This window comes from Dipodomys spectabilis, unplaced genomic scaffold (genome assembly GCF_019054845.1).
Source record: "Dipodomys spectabilis isolate Male_0828 unplaced genomic scaffold, ASM1905484v1 ptg000212l, whole genome shotgun sequence".
Taxonomy (NCBI): domain Eukaryota; kingdom Metazoa; phylum Chordata; class Mammalia; order Rodentia; family Heteromyidae; genus Dipodomys; species Dipodomys spectabilis.
This window is the reverse complement of record NW_024870889.1, coordinates 1,541,623-1,558,695: the sequence shown is the minus strand read 5'-3', so window position 1 is coordinate 1,558,695 and position 17,073 is coordinate 1,541,623. Positions and strand designations below refer to the sequence as shown.

At 48.8% G+C, this 17,073-nt stretch overlaps 1 protein-coding gene across 4 annotated transcripts in view; it reads right to left on the bottom strand.

Moving 5' to 3' along the window:
* Mark3 (microtubule affinity regulating kinase 3) overlaps positions 1 to 557 on the bottom strand; it is a 91,158-nt gene extending 90,601 nt beyond the window's left edge. For 3 of the 4 annotated variants that reach the window (XM_042696850.1, XM_042696852.1, XM_042696851.1), the window contains exon 1: positions 428 to 556. In XM_042696850.1, coding sequence (XP_042552784.1) covers positions 428 to 478 — 51 coding nt within the window. In that variant the 5' untranslated portion in view covers positions 479 to 556. Of the gene's footprint in view, positions 1 to 427 lie in introns of all 4 variants that reach the window. The other variant, XM_042696853.1, reaches the window with a different exon arrangement.
* Between the last annotated feature and the right edge of the window lie 16,516 nt (positions 558 to 17,073).

The window sequence follows — 17,073 nt, the reverse complement described above, 5'->3', positions numbered from 1 at the left end:
TAACATTTCAACAACGGAATTTCTACTACAAGCAGTCACTCCCTAACCGCGCTGTCCCTAGTTTGAAAGTCCACACGACCGACATCCAGGCCTCCTTCCGTGGAGTTCACAGGCTGGCAGCGGGGCATGGAGGTGGGAAGAGGGGAGCGAAGCCCCCGAGGGGGCGTCCCGAGGGTGGACGACGAGGGCAGAGCGTTTGCTGCGCGTCTGCCCCTCAGAACGCTCAGCCAACGGCTTCCCACCAGACCCGCGAGGACCGAGGCGAGCCCCTGAGAACGGCTTCGCTCCACACACGCCAGCTCCAAGACCGGGGCGCGAGCAGGCAGGGCCGGGTGCGGGCGCGGCCCTCGGCCCCACGGGCCCCGGCGCCGGCCCCGACCGCGGGCCCCGGCGGCGCCCCCGCCCCCCCGCGGCGCGGGCCACTCACGTTCTCGGTGTCGCGCTCGTTCACCGTGGGCAGGGGGGTCCTAGTGGACATCTTCCTGCGCTTCGACGCTGCACCACGCGAGGGCGAACGCAAAACCGCCCGGCTCCGGCGCGTCTCCCGCCCGCCGCGGGCCCGGCCGCCCTCTCGGGCCGCGCTCTAGACGCCCGGCCTGGCCCGGGCCGTGCCCCGACGGCTCCCGGGGCTCATCCTCCCCGGGCGCCGGCAGCCGCGGCCAACAGCCCGGCGGGGGCGGGGCGGCCGGCCGGCGTCCCGGCGCCTCAGGGCGCCCCGCGGTCCCGGGCCCCCGGGCCTACGCCGCCCGCCCGCCCGTCGCGCCGCCGGCGACCCCGCCGGAGGAAGAGACGCAGGAGGGTGTGGAGAAGGTGGGGCGCGAGACAGTCCGCCGCGGGCCGCGGGCGCCGACCATGGAGCGGGCCACGGAGGAGGCGCCGGCACCCGCCGCTTCTCGCTCTCCGGCTCGCCTTCCGCCCTGCCTCCGCCCTGCCTCCGCCGCCGTCGCCGCCGCCGCCGCTCCCGGCACCGCCGAGCCTCACAGACCCAAGATGGCTGCCCCTCGGCTTCCTCCGCGGCCTCCGGATGCCGGAAGTGACGACAGCGCCTCCTGGAGGCCGGCCAATCAGCGCGACCCAGGAAGCCGCCCCACTGCTGTTGCTAGGGGCGACTCGGTCCCGGCGGGCCGCGGGGGCGGCGCGCGCCCGGGCCGGGGTGGCCGCGGACTCCCGCAGTCCGCGCGGGCCGGCCTCCCTGGCGGGGCCGGCATTTGCAGCCCTCCCACCCGGTCGGCTGGATTCTGCAGGGAGCCCCTTCCCGGAGGGCTGCGGGAGGGAGCGGGGCCCTGCCTCGTCCGCGAGGCTCGGACGTCCAGCACTCCACGAACCTTCTGGCCTTTGCTTTGGGGACCAGCGGGCGCGCCTGGCTCTCCGCGAGGGCCGGGCTTCCAGAACGACCCGGACCCGGACCCGCCAGCCACCAGATGCCGCCAAAGGGTGAGGGCGCGGGCGAACCTGAGTCACGCAGGCACCAGGCCCTCAAGCCTTGTCACGACCGCAGCTTTGTGCAGCCCAGGTTGGCCTCGCCCTCGCCGCCTCCGCCGGGCTTGCGAGCGCGCGCTGCTCCCGCCGCTCTAGGCTCCCAGAGCCCGGGCCGGCACGCCGCCCAGGAGGCCCTCTCGTGGATTCTCTGCCCGCACAGTCACCTCTCCATGTCCTCCCTGGGTGGAGTCCACTAATGTAGGTTCCAAGAGGGAGGCCCATGGGGCTGGGAAGGTGGCTCAGTGGTAGAGCGCTTGCCTTGCATGCATGAGGCCCTGGGTTCGATTCCTCAGCACCAGAAAAAGCTGGAAGTGGCACTGTGGCTCCAGGGGTAGAGCGCTGGCCTTGAGCTGAAGAGCTGAGGGACAGCGCCCAGGCCCAGAGTTCAGGACCCATAACTGGCCAAAAAAAAAACAACCAAGAGGGAGGCCTACGTGGGCGAGGGTAACGTGAATGGTTACTGAGCGTACCTTGGAGCCTTTTGGTTACCCAAGCCGCTCGGTGACCATTTGAAGGGGTGAGTAGTTTGCCCAAAGCACCCAGTTTGGTCTTGAACCCCATTCCTAAAGCTTTCATAACCTTTGTCTTATAGTGGGGTGTGTGTATCCTGTTTGCTTTTCCCTTATTTTAATTTCTTCCAGCATCTTCCTAGGTCTGGGACACTTCTTGCTCAGTGAAACATCTTCACACCTAAGAATCATTCACACCTTAAAGAACCAGATTATCCCAATAGAGGAACATCAGAGGACTAAGACATCATCAGAGCTCCCTTCTCCCCCTCTCAGAAGGTGTCAGTCTCCTTCTTCCTCTTTGGAATTCCTGTGAGGTCCATACTGAAATGGAGGTGATGAGTGGGGGTGAGCATAATGTTGTTGGAGACCAAGCAGAAAGGCCTTTGGCCCAACTTGGTGGAAAGGTCAGGAAAAGCTTCCTGGAGGGCAGCATGTGTATGCTCTGTAAAGCCATTCAGTGAGAATGAAAAGCAAGGGCAGTCCAAGTGGAAAGAGTGCTGTCCACGCAAGAGGAGCTGGGTCAGGGTACTGTCAAGAGCATGAGAATGGAGAAGTGAGTTGGAGGGAGGCAGGAGCCAGGCAGGCTTGGACTTGGTGAAGCACCAGTCCTACACTTGATCCTGATGAATGGAAGCCACAAGAAGAGAGTGAGCACTGAAGGAGTTCATGGAGAACTCAGCATTCCACGCTAGGGAAGAGGGTCCTCTTGGGCTTTTGCTCACAGTGAGTCCGTGAATGCCAAAGTGAAGATGACAGTACTCACCCCAGGATGCTGTGGTTTTCACCAAGGTTAAAATTGAAGTAACACTGACATTTTCTTTGCACCTACATTAAGTAACATTGCTATAAAAAGGTAGAAACAGGTGGCAAGGTATGTGTATGAAGACCTGCAAGAAAGAGGAACTGGAGGTGTGACTCAAGTGGTAGAGCGCCAAATAAAGTCTCTGAGTTCAAGCCACCAGTAAACTAATAGTGCTCTAAGAAGAGGCTTGCTGGGTAAGTACAGGTATCAAACCTGCTGCAACCCCACCTTCAGTACACAGGGTGAAAGACTACCCCGAGTCTGTCTGGGGATTCAGGAGATGTCTAAGCAACAAGCACACTGCATATTGGTGAGATCGCTCACCCAGTACCGCTGTGCTGGGTACCAGTAGGACTTGGCCGGCCGCTGGTGGCTCACGACTATAATCCTAGCTACTCAGGAGGCTGAGATCTGAGGATCGTGGTTCAAAGCCAGCCGGGGCAGAAAAGTCTCTGAGACTCTGATCTCCAATAAACCACTAGAAAACCAGAAGTGGCGCTGTGGCTCAAGCGGTAGAGCGCTCACCTTGAGCTGAAGAGCTGAGGGACTGTCAGGCCCAGAGTTCAAGCTCCACGACCAAAAAAAAAAGAATGGTCAGGCCGGACGCCAATGGCTCATGCTTGTAATCTTACCAACTCAGAAGGCTGAGATCTGAGGATCATGGTTCAAAGCCTGCCTAGACAGGAAAGTTCATGAGACTTCAGTTAACCAAATGGGAAGTGGCACTGTGGCTTGAAGTGGTAGAATGCTAGCTTTGAGTGAAAAAGCTCAAGGACAGCACCCATGCTCTGAGTTGAAGCCCCATGACCTGACAAAAAAAGAATGGATGGATAATTGATCGAAGGCAAAACACCAGAGGACTGAGCCTCAGGCACCAGGCTGGCCCCTGTAAAAGGAGGAAATAGAGGCTCAGACTTGTCTGGATAAAGGTATGGGGAGGGCACAGGCATCTCCAGGTTTGGTCTCAATGATGGGGAAGCTTGAAAGAACTGAGGCTACCCTGCAATGTTGCAATTGGGGGCAGAGACATGGCCTCAGTGTTGTGGAAGCGGGCATCTTAGCAGCCCAGCGGCTGGGGCTGCAGCCTCCCCTGAAGGCAGATGTGGAGGCCTGGGCAAGGGGATGGCAACAGGAATGTATACTCAGTTCTAGAGACTGCAAGTCTGAAGTAAAAGTGTCCACAAGTTGCACTCCTCCCAGGGCTTCAGGGCAAAAAGTCATCCTCTTCCGGGGTTCTATCCGTGGTTGCCAGCACTCTACCAGTGGATGCTTAATTTCGCCTCTGGATATACTGCCGTAGCTCCCCCCACCCCCATTCTCTTCCCCTTTTCTCCATACAAGGACCTGAACTCAGGCCCTGGGCACTGTCCTTCATCAAGGCTGGTATTCTACTGTTTGAGCTACAGTTCTCCTTCCAGCCTTCTGGTGGTTAATTGAAGATAAGTCTCACTTTCCTTCCTAAGCTGGCCTTGAGACAGGGGTCCTCAGACCTAAGCCTCCTGAGTGGCTAGGATTGCAGGCGTGCACGGCCTGCACCCGGCCCCTCCCCCTCTTTAAGGACGCCTGTGTGTTCTTCAGGGTTTGCATCTCCCCACCTCAGCAGAGTCACCACGCAGAGGCAGCACACTCAAGGTTCAGACACCAGCACCTGATACCTTCGTGAGCCATTGTTAAGCCTCCAGCAGTCACGTTGAACGGGGCTAAGTAAGTCACCAGCCTCAAGTGACAGCATGGAGAAAATGTCTTGGCTATTTTTGTAGTTTATGTTGTTGTGCATGTGTGTGTTCAAGCACTGACAGCATGGAGAAAATGTCTTGGCTATTTTTGTAGTTTATGTTGTTGTGCATGTGTGTGTTCAAGCACTGACAGCATGGAGAAAATGTCTTGGCTATTTTTGTAGTTTATGTTGTTGTGCATGTGTGTGTTCAAGCACTGGGCCCTGGCACTCTTGTTTGGCTTTCTCACACTACCACAAGAGCCACAGCAGCCAGCCTTCATGCCCTCACAGAACTTGAGTTTCCCTCCCTTCCCTCCCGCTGCTCAGTGGTCCTGGCTGCTCATCCAATTTCCTAATCTCTGCCACCACTGCATTTGGTTAATGCCGTGATCGCAGGTCAAGGAAAAGGACAACTGAAGGAGCAAAATGGCAGCTGGGTGTGGTGGCCTGCAGTCCTAGCCCTCGGGATGGTGGGCGGAGGAGCACCAGCACCAGGCTGGCCTAGCTTACATAGTAAATTCCAGGGCAGCCTGAGCTACGTAGAGAACATGTCTCAAACTACCGAAAATGGAATGTAAAGATGAAAGAGGGAAGGAGGGAGGAAGGGAAGGCCAACACTCAGTAACCTAGCCTTGTACTTGATAATTCCCTGACTTGACACAGTCAGACTCAGGATCTGGGCAAAGACAGCATGGAGCCAGGGAAGTTTGTTAGAACAAGATTCTGGTTCTGAAGTAGTGATGCGCCTCTCCTGTGGTTCAGTCTGAGACGTGAGCTGTCCAGGGCTGGCCCCTGAGTCAGCCCTGAGTCCCACCTACACTCCTTGCCTGTGGAGTGGCTGGACTGAAAGCTTCCTTTCACAAAGAGGGAAGGAGAGTGGATGACTCGGAGTGTGTAATATGCCCAGGAGCAGATGAATATAATCACTGTATTTGAATATTAGTAAGCAGAGACTGGCTTTTGTAGCTAAGCCAAAAGAGATTCTCTTGAACTCTAGATGTAAGGCAAATAACAAAACTCTCAAAAACATCCCAAACAAGAAAAATCTATTTGGGCCAGGTGCCAGTGTCTCACACCTGCAATCCCAGCTACTCAAGGAGCCAGAGACCTCAGGGTCATGGTTCCAAGTTAGCCGGGCAGAAAAGCCTGTGAGACTCTCTGTCTCCAATATACCATGAAAGATGCAGGATGCTAGCCTTGAGGGGAAAAAAAGCTCAAGGGAGAGTGCTTAGGCCCTGCATTTAAGCCCCAGGACCAGCTCCAGACCCCGAGCTCAGGTGTCAGTATTGGCACAAAAAGAAAGGAAAGGAAGGAAGGAACAAAGGAAGGAAATATGAAGGAAGGAAAATAAAGAGAGGAGAGAGAAAAGCAAAAATTGCCTGGTACTGGTGGCTCATGCCTGTAATCCTCCCTATAGGGAACTGAGACACAATCATGGTTTGAAGGAACCTAACAAGAAAGTAAAGACTCCATCTCCAAAATAACCAGCAAAAAGCTGGGGTGGAGGTAGGCCCCACGACTAGACCCCCCCCAAAAAAAAGAAACTCGGACAGTGCTCAGGCCCTGAGTTCAAGCCCCAGGACTGGCAAAAAAAAATTCTATATTGTAGCAAACCAAAAAGGAAAAAGTTTATCATATATATACATAAATATATGTCTCAGTGTGTGTGTGTGTGTGTGTGTGTGTGTGTGTGTGTGTGTGTGTGTGTATATACATATATGGTCTTTCAGTTACATAAGGTATGAGTACATTTCTTTTTTATTTTTTTTTTTGGTCGGTCGTGGGGCTTGAACTCTGGGCCTGGGCGCTGTCCCTCAGCTCTTCAGCTCAAGGCGAGCGCTCTACCACTTGAGCTACAGCGCCACTTATGGTTTTCTGGTGGTTTATTGGAGATAGGAGTCTCACGGTCTCTCCTGCCCGGGCTGGCTTTGAACCGCGATCCTCAGATCTCAGCCTCCTGAGTAGCTAGGATTACAGGCGTGAGCCACCAGAGCCCGGCTTGAGTACATTTCTTTTTAAACAGTTACCGCCTCCCTATGTGTAGTCTTTTTTTTTTGGGGGGGGGGGTCCGGTTGTGGGGCCTGAACTCTGGGCCTGGGCGCTGTCCCTCAGCTCTTCAGCTCAAGGCTAGCGCTCTACCACTTGAGCCACAGCGCCACTTCCAGCTTTTTTCTTTTTGCTTATGTGGTGCTGAGGAATCGAACCCAGGGCCTCAAGCATGCAAGGCAAGCGCTCTACCACTGAGCCACCTTCCCAGCCCTCTTTTTTTTTTTTTTTGGTCGTGGAGCCTGAACTCTGGGCTTGGATGCTGTCCTTCAGCTCTTCAGCTCAAGGCTAGTGCTCTTACCACTTGAGCCACAGCGCCACTTCTGGCTTTTTCTGTTTATATGGTACTAAAGGTATCAAACCCAGGGCCTCATGAATGTGAGGCAAACACTCTTATCACTGAGCCACCTCCCGAGCCCTATCTATATAGTCTTTAAAAAAGTTCAAACTTACATTGTAAAACTACAAAATATCGTTGAAAGAAATTTAAGAAGGCCAGATACCAGGTGTCTCAGTCCTATAATTGTATTATTTAGGAGGCTATTTAGGAGGCTGAGATCTGAGGATTGCAGTTTGAAGCCAACTGGGGCAAGAAAGTTCTCTCTGGTTAACCACCAGAAAACCAGAAGTGGAACTGTGGCTCAAAGTGGTAGAGTACCAGTCTTGAGCAGAAAAGCTCAGAGACAGTACCCCCATGCCCTGAGTTCAAGCCCCATGACTGGTTAAAAAAAAAAAAAATTAAGAAGACCTAAACAGATATTCAATGCTCATGGGTTGAAAGACTTAATACTGATGACAATATTTGGCTGGGAATTGGCTTAGTGGTAAAATACCCGCCTAACATTCATGAAGCCCTGGGTTTGATTCCTCAGTACCACATAAACAGAAAAAGCCAGAAGTAGTGCTGTGGCTCAAGTGGCTAGCCTTCAGGAAAAAAAAAAAAGCTCAGGACAGTGCCCAGTTCCTGAGTTCAAGCCCCAGAACTGGTGCAAATAAATAAATAATAAAATAAAGAAAAAAGACAATACTCTTTAAATTGATCTGACTTAATGCAATCCTCATCAATACCTCAGGTGACTTCTTTGTGGAAACAGGCAAAGTGGGGTTAAATCTCATAGGCTAAAAAAGTGACAGATGATCCTACGCTGGAGAAAACCTCAGTGACAGAGTGCTTGCCTAGAATGATCTCCAGCAAGCTTCCAGTAACCCCAATATTCATGTGGCAAGGACTCAGAATAGCCTAAGAACCTTAAAATGAAAACAAACAGACTTGGATGACTCACACTTCCTGATTTCAAAACAATTCAAGCTGGCTTACAGCTGAAATTCTAGCTACTCTAGAGGCTGAGATCTGAGGATCACTGTTTGAAGCCAGCCTGGACAGAAAAGCCCTGAAACTCTTTACAATTAACCAGCCAAAACCCCAAAGTGGAGCTGTGGTCAAGTGGTAGAACACTAGGCTTGAGTAAAAAAGCTCAAGGAAGTAGCTGGGCGCCACCTGCTCAAGCCTGTAATCCTAGCTACTCAGAAGGTTGAGATCTGAGGATCGCAGTGCAAAGCCATCCCAGGCAGGAAAGTCCGTGAGACTCTTATCTCCAATAAACCACTAGAAAACTGGAGTGGCACTGTGGCTCAAGCAGTAGAATGCTCGCCTTGAGCTGAAGAGCACAGGGATAGCGCTGAAGCCCAGAGTTCAAGCCCCACGACCAACAACAACAACAAAAAGCTCAAGGAAGGTGCCCAGGCCCTGAGTCATAGCCTCAGCCAGGACACACACGTGTGTAAATGTGTAAATGTCAAAGTTTCACAAGCAGGTTACAATTTAACAAGTCAATTTATGTGTCCAGTGGGTTTGTTTTTTTTTTTCCTTTTTGCTGGTCCTAGGGCTTGAACTCAAGGCCTGGGCACTATCCCTGAGCTACTTTTGCTCAAGGCTAGTGTTCTACCATTTTGGCCACAGCACCACTTTGTTTATGTGGTTCTGAGGAATCAAACCCCGAGCCTCATGCATGTGAGGCAAGCATTCTACCACTAAGCGACCTTCCCAGTCCATGTCCAGTGTTTCTGTATTGGAGTGTTTCCTTATTTCTTTCATTTTACCACAAATATGTTTAATTTGACTTCTTTCTTCCCTATTTGAATCCCTTTTCTTTCTCCTGCCTTCTCTGGCTAGGAATTCTAGTAGAATATTAAGAGTGGGGAGAGTGAACAAGAATGGCTATAATGTTATATAGGAATTTAATCGCAAGATACGGAGAAGCCACATTTTTTTTTTTTTTTGTCGGTCGTGGGGCTTGAACTCTGGGCCTGGGCGCTGTCCCTCAGCTCTTCAGCTCAAGGCAAGCGCTCTACCACTTGAGCTACAGCAGCCACTTCCGGTTTTCTGGTGGTTTATTGGAGATAGGAGTCTCATGGTCTTTCCTGCCCGGGCTGGCTTTGAACCGCGATCCTCAGATCTCAGCCTCCTGAGTAGCTAGGATTACAGGCGTGAGCCACCAGCGCCCGGCTAGAAGCCACATTTTGAGAGGTCAAATTGAGTCTTTATTAGCTTTTTTGTTTTTTGGCCAGTCCTGAGGCATGAACTCAGGGCCTGAGCTCTGTCCCTGAGCCTCTCTGTGCTCAACGCTAGCACTCTACCATTTGAGTCACAGCTCCATTTCCGGATCTTTCTAAGTAGTTTACTAGACATAAGAGTCTCACGATTTTCCTATCCATTAGCCTACAATATCAGCCTCCTGAATAGCTAGTATTATATGTATAATCCACTGGCGCCCAGCTCTGGAGGCCTATGAGAAAACTGGTAACTCAGGGGGACTCCTGTCCCAAAGAGCTGCAGTCCAGAATATAGCTGATACAAAGTTTGTAAAGGCAATACCACATGTCTGGGGTGGGTCCCAAAACCCAACAGAAATGTTAAAGCAAACCATACAGAGGAATATCTAGGAGTGAGCAAAAGTTTCCATCTAGGGAAATACTCAGCATGACACGTCTGCAGTTTTCTGGAGCTAAACAGCTCAGGACGGAATGTGGCTCAGTGGTAGAGTGCTTGCCTAGCATGCATGAAGTCCTGGGTTCGATTCCTCAGTTCCACATAAACAGAAAAAAGCCAGAAGTGCTGCTGTGGCTCAAGTGGTAGAGCACTAGCCTTGAGCAAAAGCAACTCAGGGACAGTGCCCAGGCCCCGAGGTTCAAGCCCAGGACTGGCCAACGAAAAATCAAAATACAAGCATGCTGCACCTGCAATTTAAAGAATGGACTATCTCACCTCTAGGCTTTTCAGAGCTGGGTTTAAAGTTCCCACCACCAAGCAAGGCACCAGGATGGCAGTGAGCACAACACTGTTACTTAGACCCAGTACTCTTACTTCAATAATGGGATAAAAACTTGGAAAACACATTTCCCTACATATAATTATGTAATAGTATTGCATCTTGAATAAACAATGAATTTCATAGGTACTAAGAAAGAACAACTCAACAGTGCTGAACAATATTCCATACTTTATTCATTCATCAGTTGAACATTTTGGGTGTTTCCACTTTCTGGCTATGACTAATGCTGATGTAACATTAAAGGGCAAGTTACTACTTGGACATATATTTTCATCTCTTGGGTAAGTTTCCTCAGGAATAGAATTTGCTCATATGGTAACACTGTGTTTAATCTTTTGAAAGATTACCAGCCTACTATCCAAAGCTACAGTGTCACATTTTATACTCCCAACATCAGTGTATGTATAACAGAGTCCCAGTTTGTTATCTTCCTTTAAAAAATTAATAGGCCATTTGTAGCTACTGTAACAAACAATCCTAAGTTAGTGACTCAAACAACAGAGATTTATTCTTTTTTTTTTGTCGGTCCATGGGGCCTGAACTCTGGGCCTGGGCACTGTCCCTCAGCTCTTCAGCTCAAGGTGAGCACTCTACCACTTGAGCCACAGCACCACTTCCAGTTTTCTGGTGGTTCATTAGAGATTAGAGTCTCACAGACTTTGTTGCCTGGGCTGGCTTTGAACTGAGATCCTCAGATCTCAGCCTCCTGAGTAGCTAGGATTATAGGTGTGAACCACTGGTGCCTAGCATTATCTTTTCATTATCATTTGGTTATGTAGCAGTGAGATAGATCATGGACGATGATGAAGAACCCATCTCTTCAATGAAACAGCAGTCTGGCAAAATCTGATGTGACAGCTTTGGAGATCTAAAATCTACTGGTAGACTTACAGCTCCCAGGCCAGGGATTTGTGCCACAGTTCAGTTTGTGCAGTTATAAAACAGACTACTAGGGACTAGGTAATTTATAATCAACAGAAATTTACCAGCTTAAAGTTCTGGAAGCTGAGAATTCCATGACTGAGGGGCCAAGCATGTGGCTGGGGCCTTCTTTCTATCTCATTCTGTGTCAGCAGAGAGAGTGACAGAGTATAAAAAGACAGAACTCCCTTTTTATAATAAACCCATATTGATGGTAACAAATACATTTCTGTGATAATGGAATTATTCCTCTACGTCTGTCACCCTCATTTATCTCTCAGACTCTCTTTAAAGGCCTTTTTTTTTTTTTATCTTATTACTGTTAAAATGGTAACTAAATTTCAGCACGAGTTTCAAAGGGGACCTTCAATCCATAGCAGCTTGATTGGTAAATCCTGGCTAATTCCAGTGTCTCTCTTTCCAGCCTGTCATCCTGGAGCAAGCCTGGAGTAACTAGCAGGAGCAAAGATGGACATACAACCTTGTCCTCCAAATATTGGGCATGTGTATTCTGACCACGGCTGTTACATAAGATGGGCATCCTAGCAGCAATGGCTGCGTGAGACATTTAAAGAGATAGAGGCTGTTTTTCCCCTTTAATCTCTCTTTTTTTTTCCTTTTGGGAGGTGAACAATGAAGGATGAGGACACTCAAAAGCAACTTCTCATACAGAATTTAGAAAGTCGCCAATGACACGTTAAGCAAGGTGGGAGTTAGAAGCCATGGTGAGAGAGCTAAGTATCGGCACTCACCGAGGTGTTCATGCCAGGCACTGGTGCCTGTCGCCTATAATCCTAGCTGCTCAGGAGGCTGAGAGCTGAGGACTGAATTTCGGCTCATAGCCAGCCAGGGCAACAAAGTCCCCAGGAGGCTCTTATCTCCAATTTACACTCGAAAACCAGACGTGGAGCTGTGGCTCAAGAGGTAGAGCACTAATTTTGAACCAAGAGCAAGCTCAGGTCAAGTTCCATGACTGACAAAAAACAAAAGATGATCCAGGTAGTCAGGAAGATGATAAAATTATAACCTGGATGCTTATGAAACAAATAGAGGAGCTGAAAACAACATGCAGATTGAGACAAAATATGTAGTGCTGAGCTGCTTATGTGTCCTCCTAGAACACCATTAAATGATAGCAGCATGGTCGGAACACACAGCAAAGCACACCTATCACATAGTATAGTCGTGCATAATGATGTCCAGGGGTGGTCCCACAACACTTAGATGCGGCTGAAACATTCCTATTACCTGGTGACAAGGTAACTATTATGACATCATTGGGAAATGTTTTCCTGGTGTTTGTGGTGACACTGGTGTACACCCACCTACCACACTGCCAATTGTATAAATGTGTAGCATATACAATTATGTAGTGCATCATCGTGGCAATTATAATAGCCATGTTATGTATTTACTGTAATTGTTATTTTACAGTGTACTCCTGTTGCTTATAAAAATAATTTACCATAAAACAGTATGCCATCTTACAGAGAGCACTAACATCTGTTTTCCAAATCTCTCCATTGCATCCTTTGCTTTTGTGCTAGATAAGACTTAATCTTGGGTGCTCTGTTCACTATGGCCCTATGAACAATAGTGCAACGTTCATGTGCCGCCTGATCTAGGTGTGTGGTAGGATAGCTATATCCCCCCTAAATTTGTGTGAGTACACTCTGATGTTTGCACAATAAGGAAATTGCTTAGCAAAATCATCTAATCTCTCCGAGGTGGTCCATCATTAAGCAACACATGACTGTAATTAGATGTTAGTCACCAGGAAAAAAACACACAAAAAACCAAACCTCAGGGCTGGGAAGGTGGCTCAGTGGTAGAGTGCTTGCCTTGCATGCATGAGGCCCTGGGCTCAATTCCTTAGCACCACATAAGCAGAAAAAGCCAGAAGTGGTGCTATGGCTCAAGTGGTAGAGTGCTTGCCTTGAGCTGAAGAGCTGAGGGACAGCGCCCAGGTGCAGAGTTCAGGCCTCACAACTGACAAAAAAAAAAAAAAAAAAACAACACACAGAAAATGGAGCTGCAGCTTGATAAAGAATGCACTCATGGGCTGGAAAGGTGGCTCAGTGGTAGAGCACTTGCCTTGCATGCTTGAGACCCTGGGTTCGATTCCTCAGCACCACATAGGCAAAAAGAAAAAAGCTGGAAGTGGCGCTATGGTGGCTCAAGTGGTAGAGCGCTAGTCTTGAGCTGAAGAGCTGAGGGACAGCGCCCAGGCTCAGAATTCAGGCCTGACGACTGGACCCAAAAAAAAAAAAAAGGAATGCACTCATTACCTTGCTCATGTAATTTTAACCCCTCTGTACGGTATTTTCACAATAAAAAATAATAAATTATTAACCATAAAAAAAAAAAGTTGAGCTGCTGTTGGTTGCTCAGATAGGGAGAGGAGGGGAAGGCAGGCATTCAGGCATTGTTTCTTTTCAATACATGCTGGACTCATTTGAGTTTTTAACCATGTTTCCATATGGTTAATTCTAAAAAACAACAACAACAATATCCAGGCTGTTTGATTCTAAACCTGTCTTTACCCACAAAAGCCGACAGATGGATACAGACACATACACAGAGAAAGCATGAGACTTAAAAGCTAGAAACTGGGCAGGGAATGTGGCCTAGTGGTAAAGTGCTTGCCTAGCATGCTTGAGGCCCTGAGATTGATTCCTTAGTACCACAGAAACAATAAAGGGCTAGGAAAGTGTCTCAGTGGTAGAGGGCTTGTTTAGCATGTATAAAGCCCTGGGTTTGATTCCTCAGTACCACATACACAGAAAAAAACAGAAGTAGTGATGTGGCTCAAGTGGTAGAGTACTAGTCTTGAGCAAAAAAGAGGCTCAAGGTCTGCGAAGGTGGTTCATTGGTAGAGTGCTTGCCTTGCATGCATGAGGCCCTGGGTTCAATTCCTCAGAATCACATAAACAGAAAAAGTCAGAAATGGCGCTATATCTCAAATGGTAGAGCGCTACCTTTGAGCTAAAGAACTGAGGGACAGTGCCCAGGCCCTGAGTTCAAGCTCCAAGACTGGCAATAATAACAATAACAATAATAATAATAAACAAAAATAAAAGGAAAATAGCCATTAATTTTTTTTTTTTTTTTTGGGTCCAGTCATGGGGCCTGAACTCTGGGCCTGGGCGCTGTCCCTCAGCTCTTCAGCTCAAGGCTAGCGCTCTACCACTTGAGCCACAGCGCCACTTCCAGCTTTTTTCTTTTTGCTTATGTGGTACTGAGGAATTGAACCCAGGGCCTCAGGCATGCAAGGCAAGTGATCTACCACTGAGCCACCTTCCCAGCCCCCATTAAATTTTTTTTAAAGCTAGAAACTAAGAAAAACATTGTATTAGTGAATAACTTGGTTAGAAGTACATATGCCTTTTTTTTGGGTCTCACACACTTATAGTGAAAAAGCAAGACCTTTTGCTGGGCTCACACTTGTAATCCTAGCTACTCAGGAGGCTGAGATCTGAGGATGGAGGTTTGAAGCCAGTTGGGGCAGAAAAGTCCTTGAGACAAACTACTCAAAGAGCCAGATGTGGCGCCGTGGCTCGAGTTATTACTCTGTTTTGAGAAATATCTTAAAGATGTTTATCCTGGGAAGATGTTTTTAATTACTTTTTTGATTACAACTTATAAAAAAAGAAAAATGTTTATTTTTGTGCCAGACCTGGGGCTTGAACTCACAACCTGGACACTGTTCCTGAGCTTTTTTGCCCAAGGCTAGCACTCTATCACTTGAACCACAGCTGCACTTTTGGCTTTTTGGTGATAGAGGTGAATCTCAAGGACTTTCCTGCCCAGGCTGGCTTTGAACTGAGATCCTCAGATCTTAAGCCTCCTGAATAGCCTTATAGGCATGAGCCACTGGCATTTAGCTGACAGGTGTCCTTTTAAGATTTTTTGTTGGGAGATCACCAGCCATAAGGAAAAAAAGCTCATGCAAGAGCCTAGCCTTGAGGTTCAAGCCCTGGTTCCAGCACGCACAAAAATCAAGCACATCAAATAAGTTGACCCCAAGTACTGTTTGGATGACAAACACATCACAGATCTTCAAAACCCCATAGTTCCAATATGAAGCAGAAGCTGTGTGTTGGCTATCAGCAGAACTGAGAACTTGCCAAATGGACATGTATCTGTACTCTCTACTTGATTATAAAATTAGTTTCCCTGAATGTTCCTCAGGTTGCTTTGAATAAAAGCTCAATTTTCCCACCTAAGAGGTGCATGAATGTATATAGAAATTTACATATAGCAAGTGCTTCATATGGTTCCCTCAGAGCTCTAAGGACTTAATAACTGTATTATTATTAGTGATCCTTGGTTAGTATATTATATGCTTTAAAAAAAATCCCCCCAAAGCCCAAAACACCCAAGTGCACAAAACCATAAAAAAGCACATGAGGATCCTACTGTATTAATTGTATAAACCGTGCATTAAAGAGGTTTGTTCAATTTTTTTGAGTGCTAGGAACTCAGTGCCTCATGCTCTTACTTGGCTTTTTCACTGAAGATTGGCATTGGCACCACCCACCTGAGCCACATCCCTACTTCCAGAACGTTCTATCATTGCAGCACTGGAGTTTGAACTGATGGCCTAGGTTTGCTAGGCAGACTCTACCACTTGGAACCACACCCTCCACCGAGTCCTTTGTGGCACTGAGGAATTGAACCCAAGGTTTCATGCATGCTAGGCAAGCACTCTTACCACTAAGCCGCATCCCCTGCCCAATACTGTCATCAGTATTAAGGGGAGGAGGGGGGGAGGAGAGAAGATTGGCGGTGGATATTTGTAGCTGTTATGAGGGAACCCAAGAGGACATGGCTTGGTGTATCACTGCAGGTTGTGTTGCTGATGGCAACCACTTTTGGGACATCAGAGCTACTTGAAGCAGAGATGATAGCTTGCAAGTTCACAGCCAAGAGTAGCTTTCCTTTTGTTTGCCTACTGCCTTTGCCTGGTTACTGGGGTACCTGCTCCATCTAGAGGTCTCAGCACGTAAGTTCCCAAGTTTCCACTACTTCCTCAGCCAGGCACCTCCTCTAAAGAATGCATGTTTCTCAGTAGGATTTCTTAAGAGCTTCAAGTAGGTTAACATCTTCCCCAGTTAGAAGATGATTATCTGGGGCTGGGAAGGTGGCTCAGTGGTAGAGTGCTTGCCTTACATGCATGAGGCCCTAGGTTCGACTCCTCAGCACCACATAAGCAAAGAAAAAAGCCAGAAGTGGCACTGTGGCTCAAGTGGTAGAGCGCTAGCTTGAGCTGAAGAGCTGAGGGACAGCGCCCAGGCCCAGAGTTCTGGCCCCACAACCGGACCACCCCCCCCCAAATAAAAAAAAAAAAAACATTATCTGTTTTTCAGGAAAACCCTTGGCAGACAGAATCCAGCTTTCAAGGTTCTGTTCTGTATTGTTCCGTAGAATAACCAAAAGGCAGGCATTGAGCTAATCTAATCCCTACCTTACCTTGGGGTTAGTTGCCCATGTCCTAAGAATAAACTACTCCTCTATGCAGCCATTCCCTATACCCCAGAGCACACCTGTTATTTCTTGGTCATAATTCATCGAGACTTGACTCTAAAATGACCTCTGCTCCCATTGCAGGTAGATATATAAATGCCCATCTACCACCTATGAGCAGAACTTAGTCACTTACCCATGTCACTAGAGTGTCATTAAAAATGTCAGGAAGCCAGGCACTGGTGGCTCACGCCTGTAATCCTGGCTACTCAGAAGGCTGAGATCTGAGAATCACAGTTCAAAGCCAGCCCGAGCAGGAAAGTCCATGAGACTATCTCCAATAAACCACTAGAAAACCGAAGTGGCGCTGTGGCTCAAGTGGTAGAGCGCTTGCTTGAGCTGAAGAGCGCAAGGACAGTGCCCAAGCCCCACGACTGACAAAAAAGGAAGAGGTGGCTCACACCTGTTATTTTAGCTATTCAGGAGGCTGAGTTCTGAGGTTGTTCCAAGCCAGGCTAGGCTAGAAAAGTCCATGAGTCCAAGCCCTGCCTTCAAGTCCCAGTACTAGAGACAACTGTTAACTGGAAACAGTTAAAAGCTGCTGTATCATTCCACACTGGTGGCCTCATGCCTGCAATCCTAGCTACTCAGGAGGGCTGACCTGAGGATCACAGCTTGAAGCCAGCTTGGACAGGAAGTCTGAGACTTACCTTCACTAAACTACCAAAAAACCTGGAAGTGGAGCTTGGCCCAAGTAGTAGAGTGCTAGCTTTGAGCAAGGGCTCAGGGACAGGCTAG